Source organism: Charadrius vociferus, unplaced genomic scaffold (assembly GCF_000708025.1).
Source record: "Charadrius vociferus isolate BGI_N301 unplaced genomic scaffold, ASM70802v2 scaffold436, whole genome shotgun sequence".
NCBI classification, from domain to species: Eukaryota; Metazoa; Chordata; class Aves; order Charadriiformes; family Charadriidae; genus Charadrius; species Charadrius vociferus.
The window spans coordinates 1727693-1740561 of NW_009649187.1; the positions used below are offsets into that span (position 1 = coordinate 1727693).

The 12869-nt window shown below is 38.0% G+C and overlaps 1 protein-coding gene across 1 annotated transcript in view; it reads left to right on the forward strand.

Moving 5' to 3' along the window:
- Positions 1 to 12869, forward strand: part of PLCE1 (phospholipase C, epsilon 1) — a 130856-nt gene that overhangs the window by 92906 nt on the left and 25081 nt on the right. The window contains exons 7-13 of the mRNA XM_009888695.1: positions 2278 to 2319; positions 4013 to 4679; positions 5195 to 5377; positions 6255 to 6372; positions 6745 to 6904; positions 12263 to 12385; positions 12471 to 12607. Coding sequence (XP_009886997.1) covers positions 2278 to 2319; positions 4013 to 4679; positions 5195 to 5377; positions 6255 to 6372; positions 6745 to 6904; positions 12263 to 12385; positions 12471 to 12607 — 1430 coding nt within the window. The remainder of the gene's footprint in view (positions 1 to 2277; positions 2320 to 4012; positions 4680 to 5194; positions 5378 to 6254; positions 6373 to 6744; positions 6905 to 12262; positions 12386 to 12470; positions 12608 to 12869) is intronic.

Below are 12869 nucleotides of genomic sequence, written 5' to 3' on the forward strand. Positions count from 1 at the left end.
CACTCAAATACTTGGAAACTCTGTGTATAGTTATATTTTCTCTCATGATGTAATTACTTCCTCTCACGATAAGGGTAAATCCTTTTCGTCTTACACATACAGCTTTAAAAATCCGCAGTTATGATTACAGTTGTGATCTGTGGTGACAGGAATAGCACCAGGACATATCTGTTATCAGAGCTCAGAACATTACATTCTGCATGCTCGAGCAGCATTGTGCCCTCTTCAAAAATAAAGGTTATTTATTACCCTTCAAAAGACCTCTTCTTTTAAGGACATGTTTGTTTGACGCTTTTAAATTTTGTCCAGAAAACATTTATAAGTCAGTACACATTTTGAATTTTCAGGTTGTTGTAGTCCTGCTATTTTGCACAGGAGTTTACTTAATTTTGCCCCATGTAAAAAGGCCTATAGGGGGTTCAGTAATCTCAGATTCTCACTTCAAAGACCTGGTATATTCTCTACTATTGACCAGCAAGAAATATGGTAAATGCAGAGTTCAAGACATCACTTATCCTTCTAGAATGTTGCTTTGCAGTGAAATTGTGGGCCATATAGGCAAAGGTTGGTCAGCTTTAAACTAAGTAACCGTGTTAAGGTAACTTCAAATTAAGTAACAAAACCGTACTTTTCAGAGCTGAAGCTCGCATAAAAGAGCACGCTTAGGTCACTGCTTGAGTTGTTTTATTGATAATGTGTATCAGAAATATCCGTGTGTTCAGAAGCATCCAACATATTTCAGCTACTTACACATAAAATCTGATAAGTGACTGCCTAAGAAGGAACCTACCATCTTCCTGTTTTAAATGCATTTATTTCATTAACATGCATTTCTAAATTTCATTTCAGATAAATAATCATTATTTCCTGAAAGAATGGTTTCTAATAGAATTATTCACATCTGGCTTTAGTAGCTTCTGGAAAGTGAAGCAGTAGATTAAGCCAAGAAAGACGGACCCACTTCTCTGTCCGTTTATGTTGTCTCTTGACTTACTTCAGGTCAAATACTTTCTTCCAGGAATTACTTTTGTTAATTAATATGCTTTAAAATCAGCTTGCAAATCACGGTTCAAATGAAGAATAAGCTAGGGAAATCAACATTTCACTTGGATGAGCAAAGTAGAATTTAAATATAAAAGAACAATATAGAGAAAATTAAGTTCTCTTTGTTGTGTGTTTAGGAAATCAGCTCTTGGTAAATTAGTTATTTATGCTTTATATTTAAATATAATCTAGTAAGTTCCACTCAAAGTAGGAATTAAATGCAAAAAAAAAAAAGCTAATATGACACTGAAGTGAAAGTTTAAAATTTAAATGAACAAAACTGCAGATAGGTAATTAAAGTTATGTTTCCTGATTCAGGCTACTAACTACTTAGTTATTAGTATCTGTAGTTCTGGTGCAGTAAGTACTGATTTTAACAGTATAATGACTTGTAGAAGAATACCTCTGAAAGTATTAATTTAGCTCAAGTACCTCATAGACTTTGGAAATTCCTTATTCGCCTGCCATCTCTTTCCTGGGCATTCAGAGGGCTGGGTGAGGCACAGGAGCAAATTGCTGCAGGAGCAGAAGGGCCGTATTCTGTTCTCCCTGTTGTATGGAGGCTGCAATGTTTGGTTTATTTTTAATGCTGGACAACTAAAGAGTTCTAAGGAAGAAACTTGGGTCTCTTTCTTGTTAGACCTAAGTCATACTTGCATACAGTATTATAAAATCCAAATATCATAGTTACATATTACCCGATAATTGTAGTATTGTGATTATAAAGGCAGAAAAATACACTGTATAACATGTTTCTCATTACTTTAAAATTGCAAGAAAGATTTTCAATTAGTTTGCCTTTTGTTGATTTGGGTTAGTATTGTGGAACATGAACCCACCAAAGCTGGCAAGTTAGTTTGATTTAAGAAAATGAAATCAGTGAGTAGTGGGTATAATTACTTTCCGAGTTGTGTTAGCGAACTCTATCTTGACAGTTCTCAAATAAATAAAGGTAGGTACGAAAAGACAAAAAACCTCAAGTTTGAAATACATGTTTTGTAGAATTGTTAATCAGATGACCTATTAAGATACTCTAAACTTCAATGCATCGGTTTATTAGCCTGATGTCATCTTCATTTCTAGGCTTTCCTAATTACAGTAAATATCTTTTAAAAAAATAGGGGAAAACCTCAACTTTTTTTCCTTTTTGTATCCCATGCGATTTCCCCCTCTAAACCTGCAATCTGTTTTAATGTTTCCTTTATCCTTTCTTCTCATTTCCTTGCATCTCAGTGCAGCGCATGTAAAGAAAGCTGCTGATTCAAACCGAGTTCTGTAAGTGTATCCTCAATAATTGATAGCTGTGTTGCTTTTGCCAGCTCCTGTCGGAGGTTATGTTTGTATCTATGATTACACGTGTGTGCTTGGCTTACCTGCTCCTTGTACCTTTTGATCGGCAGCATGCCAGCGCTAGCAAATGTGAAATAAGGCATGAACGAAGCTCGGCCATTGCTATCTCCCCTAGACCAGACTCCTCCAGCCGTGCATGTCTAGTCTCAGAATACATTTTCTAGCATTTTTGCAGAGACTTATTTGATTGTTTTGGAGGCGTGGGGGAGAAAGAGCTGCTTTAGTTGTTTGTTTAATTTGAAAATCTTAATCTTGTATAATACATGTAAATATTTTAATGTACATGTGTCTGGTAAGACTCTGGTTACACAGTTTATACCAGCTCAGTTATAATGCATGACCTTTATTTTTAGGAAGATTGCTTAAGGAAATAGAGCTACAGTTAAGGCTGATACAGTTATTCTGCCTTTGTCAGGCCCCTCTGCGCAAGCAATAATCCTCAGACTGTTGACCACTTTTTGCTAAATTTGGTGGAAAGCTGGAGATTGCACTGATTAGTAAATTCATAGACAAATCGGTAGAATGGATGTCTGGAATAGGGGAAAAATTGAAAGTAATTAGTGCCCTGGGTAGAGAAGATTTTGAGGAACAGCTAATGGTTGACTGTGCTGTTTAGCTTAGGGAGATAGTATATGTGACTCGGAACAAATCACAACATGAATCATCTTTTGTTCAGCTGGTGGGACACGGGTAGGAGCTTGAGAGTACTGTGGCAATCCAGAGGGGAAGCGCTGAGGGTATTAGGAGGAGACACCTTGAAGAATGCGCAGAGGAAGCTGATTTGGATTTTATTGGCCAGATATCCTTAGGAAAATGTGCTTCATTAATTCTGCTGTACACACAACAGTTTGCTCTTTTTTATGTTCATTAAAGCAGTATCAAAATATTGAACGTTTGTGGATTCATACATGTTAGAATCTTCTGAAAGGAAGAAATTTTATTTACCTCATTTATTAGTTCAGTATTGTTGCTCTGCATCTACAGTTTCTAATTATGGTCAAATATTTCAAAAATTTTGGTTGCTGCATACAAGTTTCATGTTAGTGTTTTGCTTAAGTAAAATTAAATTTTCTAATGGAAAGTATTTGATAAAATTCTTGCTGCATTCTTGTGAGGAAGGTATGTATTTTAACCACTATTTTACAAGTGTTAATCAGAGAATTATATAATGTGAAAGGTCTGCACATTGAATCAATAATAGAACAGAGATTAGAAATCCTGTCTTCAATCCACTAGATCCTGCTAACAGTTTCCGCTACGCTACTTGGTGTTTCAGCTGAAGCGATCTTATGTTGTGGATTTAGAAACTGGAATCACTTGCTTTAAGAACCAAATAGACGTTTTTAATTGTTAATGTAATGTTTGGAAAGTTCTAAGAATATGTAATTATGCTGTTACAGGAGTTATAATTAATTGTAGAAGCCTCTATTAATTAATTCAAAATTGCAATAACGTAAATTGTAAGACTGTAAAAACTTCATATGTTCCTGTGAATACAAATTATATAGTGACGATAGTATTCTTTTTATTTAAACTACAGAAGAAAAAAATATTCATCAATCATTGAATAAATCAGCACATGTAATACTAAATATAAGCATCTCATCTTCACATACAGATTTATACTCGGAGATCTTTCAGATTCTGAAAGTGATATATTTGAGCAGTTGAAGGAGTGGGACACAAATTCAACTGAAGAGCAACAGAAGGCTTTCTGCCATGGGATAGAACTCATTCCCTGGTACGTGTTATCCATCAGGGCTGATGTTCATCAGTTCATGCAACAAGGGGCAACCGTCATTCATTATGACCAGGAGACACATCTCTCAGCACGTTGCTTTCTTCAACTTCAGCCTGACAATAGTACTTTGACTTGGACAAAACCCACAACGGTTTGCCCTGCAAACGCTAAGGCAAAACTGAGTGTCCTGGGTAATACTGCTGAGCTTGGCAAATACCAGTTTCTTGGTAATACTGGACTGGTGGAAGGTTTTTTGGACTTGTTTTCAGCCAAGGCTGTATATATGGGACACTCTGGCATTGATATGCACACTGTGTGTGTTCAAAATAAACTTTGTAATATGTCCCTTGAAGAAAATGGTATAACACTACTTTATGGACTTCAGACTACTGATAATAAGTTGCTGCACTTTGTTGCTCCAAAATACACTGCCAGAATGCTGTACGATGGATTGCTGGAATTGACTAAAGCTGTAAGAAAAATGAGGAGATTCCCTGATCAAAGACTACAATGGCTACGGAAACAGTATGTCAGCCTTTACCAGGTAAAAAATGCTGTGATTTTGTATAAGAAAAGATCAAAGATGTCAACAACTTAATGTAATGCAATTAGTTTCTGTTATAAGCAAGCTAAGATTAAAGGTGAGCACCAAATCTCCAACTTTGTACCATGGCTTAAGTCAGTAAGGTCTGATTCTCCACACAATGTTCTGTCAAACCTTGCATGTTTTCGATATGCTGAACTTAAATCTTTTTTTTTTAATTATGAAGCTCTTCATATGTTTGGAGTTTTGGAATAAGTATTTTTTTAAAGAAAAGTACAGTCTTTATTAAAGACTGTACTTGAAAAGGCTGCTGAAATACTGAGTGATGAGAATTAGGGCCAAAAAAAAACAAAACAGCAAACAAAATAGCCCTTTGGTATTCATGCAGTAATTAAAAATTGCCTCCTCTTGATGTTTTGTCTTTTATTGGTTCCTTAGAGATGTCTATATTATTGCTTAAGAAAATGTGTCTGTTCTTATTCTCCTTGTTTTGTTAACGCTGAGGATTTTTGTAGGAGGATGGAAGGTTTGAAGGCCCAACCTTGGCTCAGGCTGTTGAACTGTTTGGAGGCAGACGATGGAGCGCAAGAAACACAAGCACGGGAACTCTCACAAAAAGCACCGAGAAACCTAGTGTACAGAGAAACAACACTCTGGGAATAAGCACCGCTAAGAAAAAGAAGAAAGTACTCATGAGGGTAGAATATTTTGTTATTCATGTATTTTGTTGCTTATCTGGCTAATTTGTTTCCTTCCTACAGTTACTGCGTAGATAACTGTATTCTGAACCAGAGAAGAGAAGTCAAATGATAAGTTTAAAACTGTTTATGGTAGTTTCGTGTTTTAGGCTTATTCTTTTCCAGTAGTTTGCGTTTCTTTTTTCATGCTTGAGGCATTCTCAGGACATGTGGGCACTGGGGCTAGCAGAAGGGGACAGAATCTTGTTGAGACCTTTAGGTGCTATCTCAGTATAAAGGTAAAATATTGGTAATAATAGAAATATTAATGTGCAAAGTGATGTTTGGAGGCTGGTGTCAATTTCTGTGGTCCTTCTTGTTTTCATGTTCCCAAAACCACCCACCACAGTTATTCTGCTTCAGGTTAGCACACAGTTTTATCTTATGTGAGTAACAGGAACACTCGACTTCGTCTGGGAGTCTTCTCTCTCTTCCTGGACTCAACCACTTTCAGCAATAGCCGGGAGAGAGGAAAATGCAGAACTAGCAGCTCTACACTATCCACGTATTCTAGCAGGCAGGCAGGGGAGATCCTTAAATGACAAGATCCATCCACTTTATGGCTCCTGTGCACCAGCAGAAAGTGTAAAACCAGGTGCACGGTTTCAGAGAAGCATGATCATTGTCATCTTCTGTGTGATGTCAAACTGAAGTTAACACCTAATTGCCCCACACTTCTATGTAGCCTAAGTTGTCTCTTTTCTACTGGTATGAGCCTTACAGGAGTCTGTTTCATAAGTATTAGCTAATTTATCTCATGGTTTTGTTAAAGATTGTACTGATAAAGAAAGGGAATAGTAGTGTTCGGGATGTTTATTGTGGTGCTCATTATTTCTAGGGTGAAAGTGGAGAGGCCACTGATGATGAAATGGCTACTCGGAAGGCAAAAAGCTGTAAGGAGTATCGTAACAGAAGTGGTTCGGATCCTCAAGATATTGATGAACAAGAAGAATCAGGTAGACTTAAAAGTCTATCAGGGTTTTGCTCAAAGTCTTTTTATATGGACATTTTTTATTGTAATAAAAGTACTTTTATGATGTAAAACTACTTTTGCAGTTGAAACTCCAAATGCTATAAACTTTTGAATTAATTTCTGTAGTTCATGATTTTTCTTTCATTTAGTTTCAGTAGCACTTCCTTTCCATTCAGATTAAATGGGTATATAAGTGTTGTTCAGAATGTATCTTTGAGACTGTCTTGGGACAAATCTAGAATCCCTTTAGTGTCTTACTGCGTGTTAATGAATCATGATATAGGTCTCTTGGACAAAGGCATTTTTATTGGGCCAGATGTTGTAATTGTGCTGCAAACTTCTGTTTTCTCCATAGATCAAAATATTATTATTAATGCTTCTCCATCTAACAACCTGCATTCAAGAAGAGCTCACTCTCTGACAGCATCTGGATCTCCTAATTTAGGAGCTACAACATCTTCACCAGCAAGACCGGTCTCCTCTCCTGTAATGTCTTCAAGCAAGAGTCAGTCTAGGTAAGGACAAAATCAATGCTTTGATTTATAAAGAAAGAAAGTTACTGTTACTTAGTTATCATCAAATGTGAAGTTTGTGCGAAACTGATGAAATCTGACAAAAACAATGCCAGAAATGTCATTAGCCTTTTGATAGACATCTAAAACTCATAGTAGAACAACATAGGACATTTAAGCTGAAATACCATGAATCTGAGGATGGCTTTGCAGCAAATCCCTGAGCAGCATGCTTCAGTTTATGTCTGTTACAGAAACAGATTGGAATGCTGTTCCAAAACTACACAAATACAGAGTTTAACACTTTCTCCAGATCTTCTCCAAACCATCGTTACAGATGCCGTCTGTATCATGGAAGTCAACAGAAATGTTACAGATACGTGAACTGAAGTTCTGAGGTTTCTCAGCACAAGTAATTTCTACCTGGGGGAGTATTAACTTTTGCTAACATTCCTGGTGATGATTGCAGTACTGTCTCGGGGAATTGGAGGAACAGATTTGAAGTCTTTCTCTTACAGCACTCTCCTTGAATATTCATCCTTTTTGTGTCACTTAAGCAGTGCAAAAGGTTATGCTGTGGTTGTGCACTGACATATTGTTTAATTCTATAAATGGTAATCGTGGTGGTGGTAGTAGTTGCAGTAATAATAATATAACAATGATAATATGTCAGGGATGTGGATGGTACTTTATGACATACAAGAAGACCATCTTAACAGAGGCCGTGCAGTACCTTTTAACAGAATGAATACTAAAGTATGGTTATGGGTATGAATCTTGGGGTTTCCAGGAAAGCAGTGGTAAACAATGGAAGAGATTACTGCTGCTGGTAGAGCATTATTTTTGAAGAGACATGTCTTGCATAATGGTTTATGTTGTGTATTTCTTAGGGTTGTTTTTTTTTTTTCACTTAAAACAGCTGGGTTTGGCAATAGGTATGAGTAGTAGAGCCACCTGTGGAGATCTGTGGTTGGCTGCTTCTCCTTTTAACACTGCTTTCTGAGACTCTTACTATGTTCTTTCCTTTTTGTTCTTCGCTGTAATTCACAACCATGGGATTAAACATGCCAGACGAGGCTTTATCTCTGGAAGACATTTCTCTTACTGTTTTTAAGGATTGGAACAGCTTTCTTTTACATTAAACTAAAGAAATAATGCTTTACTACCTCTTAAAAAATGCTTCTCTGTTTTGCAAATCCGCTTTTTGCTTTTATGCCAAAATAATTGTTATTCTCTAAATGAGATTAAAAGGCTCAACAGAGAACTTGCATTCCCAGAGGAAGGACAGCTAATGTTCCTTTAAATCCTCTCAGTCCTTGGTTTCTGTACAGATCCCTGTGCAGCTTAGCACTCTGGGCCTCCCCAAGTTATGACAGGTTTTCCCTGGCAAAGTTGTCTGGAAACTCCGCAGCATCGCTTGGTAGAGCTCTTCTCAACTCGATATGACCCTTCTTGCTAGAATTTGCTCAGGATACAGCTGTATGGCTGTTTCATCTGTCCTGAGGAAATCTTCCTCAGAATAGAATTCCATGTTTTATCCATTACCTTGACCCGGTTTGCATAAGCTGTTAAGAGACTTGGTGCACTGGAGAGAGTTTTATTCGTGGTATTTACTCTTTGGACCCTCGATAGAACTGAATCGTGTTTGCCAATTTTCATGTGTGTGAACACTTCACATGCTAAAAGAAAGAAGTATCTGTAGTGCCTCAACTGTGATCAGTAAGTCTAAGTAAGTAAGTAAGTCAAATAGTTGGCACTCTGCTTTGCTGCAAAGTCCTGTCATCATCCACCCTATATGTGTATTAATTCACTCCTGAGTTTTAAAGTAAACCACCTGGTTGCCTCCAAGGTGGAATTTAGGTGCAGTTTGGGAATATTTGCACCAGAGACTTCTGTAATTAGATAGTATGGATGGAGAGCTTACTTAGTCTCAAACCATGTACAATATACTGTCTTGCAGGACACGCTCCCAGCAAGGATTGTACCTTCAGGCAACCCACCCACAGTCATGGCATGTCCTATTGCTTTGCGTTACATTAAATAAATAGCAGTCTGTCAGGCAATAACATTATTTCAGCCACTTCAGATAGAACACACACCAAAACCAAAAAGTATGTCTTAGAGACAGGCAGGCACCATGGGGTACCAAACCAGACCTAAGCCGATTGCTGAGCAGTGCAGAGCAATGTCAACTTGAGGCTTTCTGCCCCACTCAGAGGAAACGGCAGGATGGATGCCTTTAGCAGTACAGATGTAGCTGACGGAGGAGCAGACTGGGCCAGTGGTCCCCAAGCTGTGGTGTGTATAGACTATGAGCAGTGCAATATTCTTCCTGGAAGCTGCTGCCCTTAACAGCACTGATACACAAGCAAAGTAAGTTTGGGACCCCACACAGGCTGAACACAGACATCTTTTGTTTCTTTTTGCTCCAATTTTGTTGTTAATTCCGCATGTTCATAAAAATCAAGTTATATACTTAGGTATACCCAACCAGTTTTGTCAGTAGCATCATAAATTAAGATAAAATGATGTGTCCATTTTCCAAAGTAACAGAAAGTTGGAATGACCTAGATAATGAAATAACGTAGGAAACAGGGGATCCGCGGGGAGTGCTTGTACGCATTTGTATCACTCTGGACAGATTAGAGACAACAGAGTTTATTAATTCAGATTAGAATCTGGATACAGACTCAAACACTGACAAGGCTTCATAGTCGGAGGCAGTGTTGGACATGAGCTGGTTGCACACATTAGGTGAGTGCACGGTCCCTCACAGAACCCAGAGCTTTGGAGAGTGGGGAACAGAGGGTCCCACTGGTCTGCACAGAAGCCTTTGCAGCACAGAAAGCTGAGATGGTAACAAATGATTGTTAGCTGCAGTGCAGCAGCTAGGAGGAGGAGAGCAAGAGAGATTTCTAGTTCCTTTTCTCTTTCTCTTGCCATATAATATGTGCATTAACTTTATCTGACCAGTAAATTAGATCAATGTCTCCACCAAGTGAGAAGCACTAAATAAAATAAAATTTCTTAAAGTGAAAAAAAAAATCTAAATATAATGATAGCAATTTAAAAGGAGGAGAATCTGGCTATCTTTGTTGTACATTTAAAATAATAGTAATTCTTATAGGTAGAGAATGAAAAATGGTATTTTTACTTCTATCACTCACAACCTTGATATTCCTGACCTCCTTACAAATAATTTATGTTGAGAATAAATCCTTGTACAATCCAGATGTCCGGATAATTTCCAAACACAGGTAGCCTGCAGCTGTCTTCTGTCATTCTTTCAAAGCAGATGTGCATCCAGCAAATTCCCGAGTTCTGTGGAAATCTAGTGCCTCCTGTAAGGTGAAGGAAGCAGGGGAAGGGGTGGTAATGCCACTGGGAAACAGGTAACAGGATATGGAAGATGAGAGATGGGGGCTTTTTTGTGGAGGGAGTAAATGGGCTTTCTCATTAGCTGTATACAGGTGTAATCTAGACTGCTACTAATTACAGTTTGGGTTGGTGGTGGTAGTGGGGTTTTCTTGAGGTTTTGGGCTTTTTTTAATAACCTGTATTTATTACCCATGGAACGATTGTGGAAGATACTCTTTGGTGATCAGATCTGGTGAAACACTGAGCGTTATCATCTGCTGCTGGTTTTCCATTTGATACTCCAGTCTGTTTTCTGGAGTCAAGAAACTTTCTTCATCATGGTTTATTTTTCTTGTCTGATAAAAATGTCAGGAATTATTTTAGCCAAAATGTTATATGCAGTATATCAGTACTTGCCATAGTGATGTCAAACAAATTGAACATTATCAACTAAAGTAAATGGTATTTTTTTAATACTTTTAAATCACATTCTGTTTTCAACTGCATGCATCCGTCCCAGGCCAGGAGTGAACTGAGGAATCTGATCTAGCATGTTTATGTAAAAAGTCGCCTGCTTGCAGCAGGTGACTGCAAATGTCTTTGGGAACACTGGACAACAAGCTGGTTCTGTTTTTCCATCACAGCTGTTGGAACTATTTGTACTGAACTTGATGGTAGAATTCGTAGATGAGTAGACTTGTAGATTTGAACATTACAGAGCAATAAACTCTGACACGTGGTCACCTACTCTGATATTTTGAAGCAAATACTGTAACTTCTGGGGTTACTTATGGTTTGAACAAGACAATTATTGATATTTGTGCTGGCTGGTTAGATCCCTCCCTCTTCAGGATGCAGGTGCTTGCAGATCCCATTCCTGCAGTGTTTAGGCCCAGGAAGTGGCTCAAGAGCTCAACCCATCATTGCAAATTAGTACATGAAATTCACTAAAGACTTTTTCATACTGCTCAAGGGATAGTTCAAGTCAAGGCCTAACTACACTTGCTAGTGTAAATCCTCTAGTAGCCTAAAGATTTTGGGATGTGGAGTTTGGAAATGTACTGGTTCTGCTTCAGAAACTTTGTTCAGCTGCACAACTTAGGTCAACAATTGCAATTATAAAGAAATTGGTTGGGCTCGGTATTACTCAAGTCAACTAAAATAATTGGTGCTAAACAGCTGGTTGTTTCTGTGATCATTTTCTGCCTTGCTCTCGAGAAATTCGGTCTGCTTTCCTTCCTTCAGCCCACAAAGCTGAATGGAGGAAATCGTTAGAACCTCATTTCTAGAAGGAAATGGCCTCCACAGGCTACTGTCCATCCAAACCGAGAAGAAGAAGAGGGCTGTAGCTTGGTATGTCTTTGAGGTATTTGATGATAATCCTGACTGTTCTTGGGAAGTATCTGGGAAACCCATGGGCTAGGAAACGGTGAGAGCTGAGCGCCAAGAAAGTGGAAGGGTTATGCTCCTTAAAATCTGCGCCCTTAACGCTCCCAGATATAAGAAGACCCAGGTACATAAGGAAAATACTTGCTTTTCTTGCATATCCAGTCAGAATATAACTCTTCTATTTTGACAGCACTGAGCTTTAAGGAATTCTACATCCGTTTCATTTTTCCCTTAGCAAATCTTCAACAAACCTCGTAAATTGCCTGCACTACAAGAATACTGGCATTGTTTTCTTTAAAGGGAAAACGAGAATGCTTTCATTGGTGCCATTTGCATCGGGACCTTTTGCACATGGAAGAGTTTTAAATAATGTGCATATACCTTATTCTGGCAAAGTCTGCAGTTGTCTTGAGGGAAAAGAATGGCTGCTGTAAACCAAAAAGGCACAAACTGTCATTATGCGTCTTACAAGATACTGCTGTATTTGCTTCTTCCAGATATTGGTAATAAACGTATCGAGGAGAGCATGAATAAAGTGTTAATGCAGTAATGTGTAATATTTCAATAAGCAGAAATTTCATGTAACCAAACTACAGCAGTCTCTTTCTGATTTAGCGCATGGAGCAGCAGTAGCTGGCATGGTCGCGTTAAAGGAGGAATGAAGGGGTTTCAGAACTTCATGGTGTCTGATAGTAACATGACTTTTGTGGAATTTGTAGAGCTCTTCAAATCTTTCAGGTAAAATGTGTTTTTATTCTGTACTGATCTCCTTCATCCAAGTTTATAAAAGAGCAAAAATTGAACTTTTCAAATCTTTTTTCAGTGTCCGTAGCCGCAAGGATCTGAAAGACCTTTTTGATGTCTATGCTGTGCCTTGCAATCGATCCGGTTTGGAGCCTGCTCCACTTTACACTAATTTGAAGATTGATGAAAATAACAGTGGATTCCAGCCTGATTTAGGTTTGTTAAAGAACAAAATACAGCTGTTAAACTGCTGAACAGCTTCGGTTATTGCCCTTAAGAAAAAGTGTCTCAGTCAGTCTCATAAAGAACTATCCATTATGAGTTTGAGGATTGCTGCCGTACATGTACTAATACCAAGTTAGCAGGATATAAGACACTTATTTTGTTCAGAAATGAAGGGGAGGAAAAGTATTCCTGTTTTACATAAGCCAGATTTATTTGTAACTGGTATAGCAGAGGCATAAAACTTGTTGCTGCG